Here is a 542-nt window from a genome sequence, read left to right as displayed (position 1 = left end):
CCCCTGCCGCTCGCGCCGGCGCCGGCGCCGCCGCCGCGGCCGCTGTCGGCGCTTCCCGGTCGCGGCGGCAGGGAGTGGTGCAGCTGCAGCTGCAGCTGCTGCTGCGCCGTGTCTGGCGTCTGCTGAGGGCCAAGCTTCACATCCGGATGGTGCGCCGCCGGCGTGCGGGGCGGCGGCGTCCGCACCTGCTGCTGTGTGTTTGGCTGCTGGTCTGGCGCCTGCTGCCGTGCCTGCTGCTGCTGCTGCTGCTGCTGCTGAAGTGGCTGGGGCCCCCTCGCCGCCGCCGCCGCCACGAGCGCCGGGACGCCGGCGCCGGGCGCGTGCGGGGGCGGGATCGCCGGCGGCGCCTGCTCGGCGGCGGCGGAAGGCTCCGCCACGCCCGGCCCTCCCACACGGCCCCCGCCACCGCCAGCGCCGCCGCCTCGGCGGCGCTTGTGCTGCTGGTGAGCCTCCTTCTCTTGGATGAGGCTCTCGATCGCGCGGGACGTGGCGACGCGCCGCCGCTTCGCCGGCGTGCGCTGCTTGGGGGCGCGCGCATGCGG

At 78.4% G+C, this 542-nt stretch overlaps 1 protein-coding gene across 1 annotated transcript; it reads right to left on the bottom strand.

Moving 5' to 3' along the window:
• Positions 1 to 185: 185 nt before the first annotated feature.
• MNEG_15693 (hypothetical protein) lies at positions 186 to 521 on the bottom strand (the record flags this gene model as incomplete). Its single annotated transcript, XM_014035836.1, has 1 exon — positions 186 to 521. A coding segment is annotated over one exon (336 nt), but the record flags the coding sequence as incomplete, so codon positions are not given.
• Positions 522 to 542: the final 21 nt, after the last annotated feature.

The sequence above is a fragment of the Monoraphidium neglectum genome, assembly GCF_000611645.1.
Source record: "Monoraphidium neglectum strain SAG 48.87 unplaced genomic scaffold scaffold05568, whole genome shotgun sequence".
Classification (NCBI taxonomy): Eukaryota; Viridiplantae; Chlorophyta; class Chlorophyceae; order Sphaeropleales; family Selenastraceae; genus Monoraphidium; species Monoraphidium neglectum.
The sequence above is the reverse complement of the archived record's forward strand: the minus strand, read 5'-3'. Positions and strand labels throughout refer to the sequence as shown.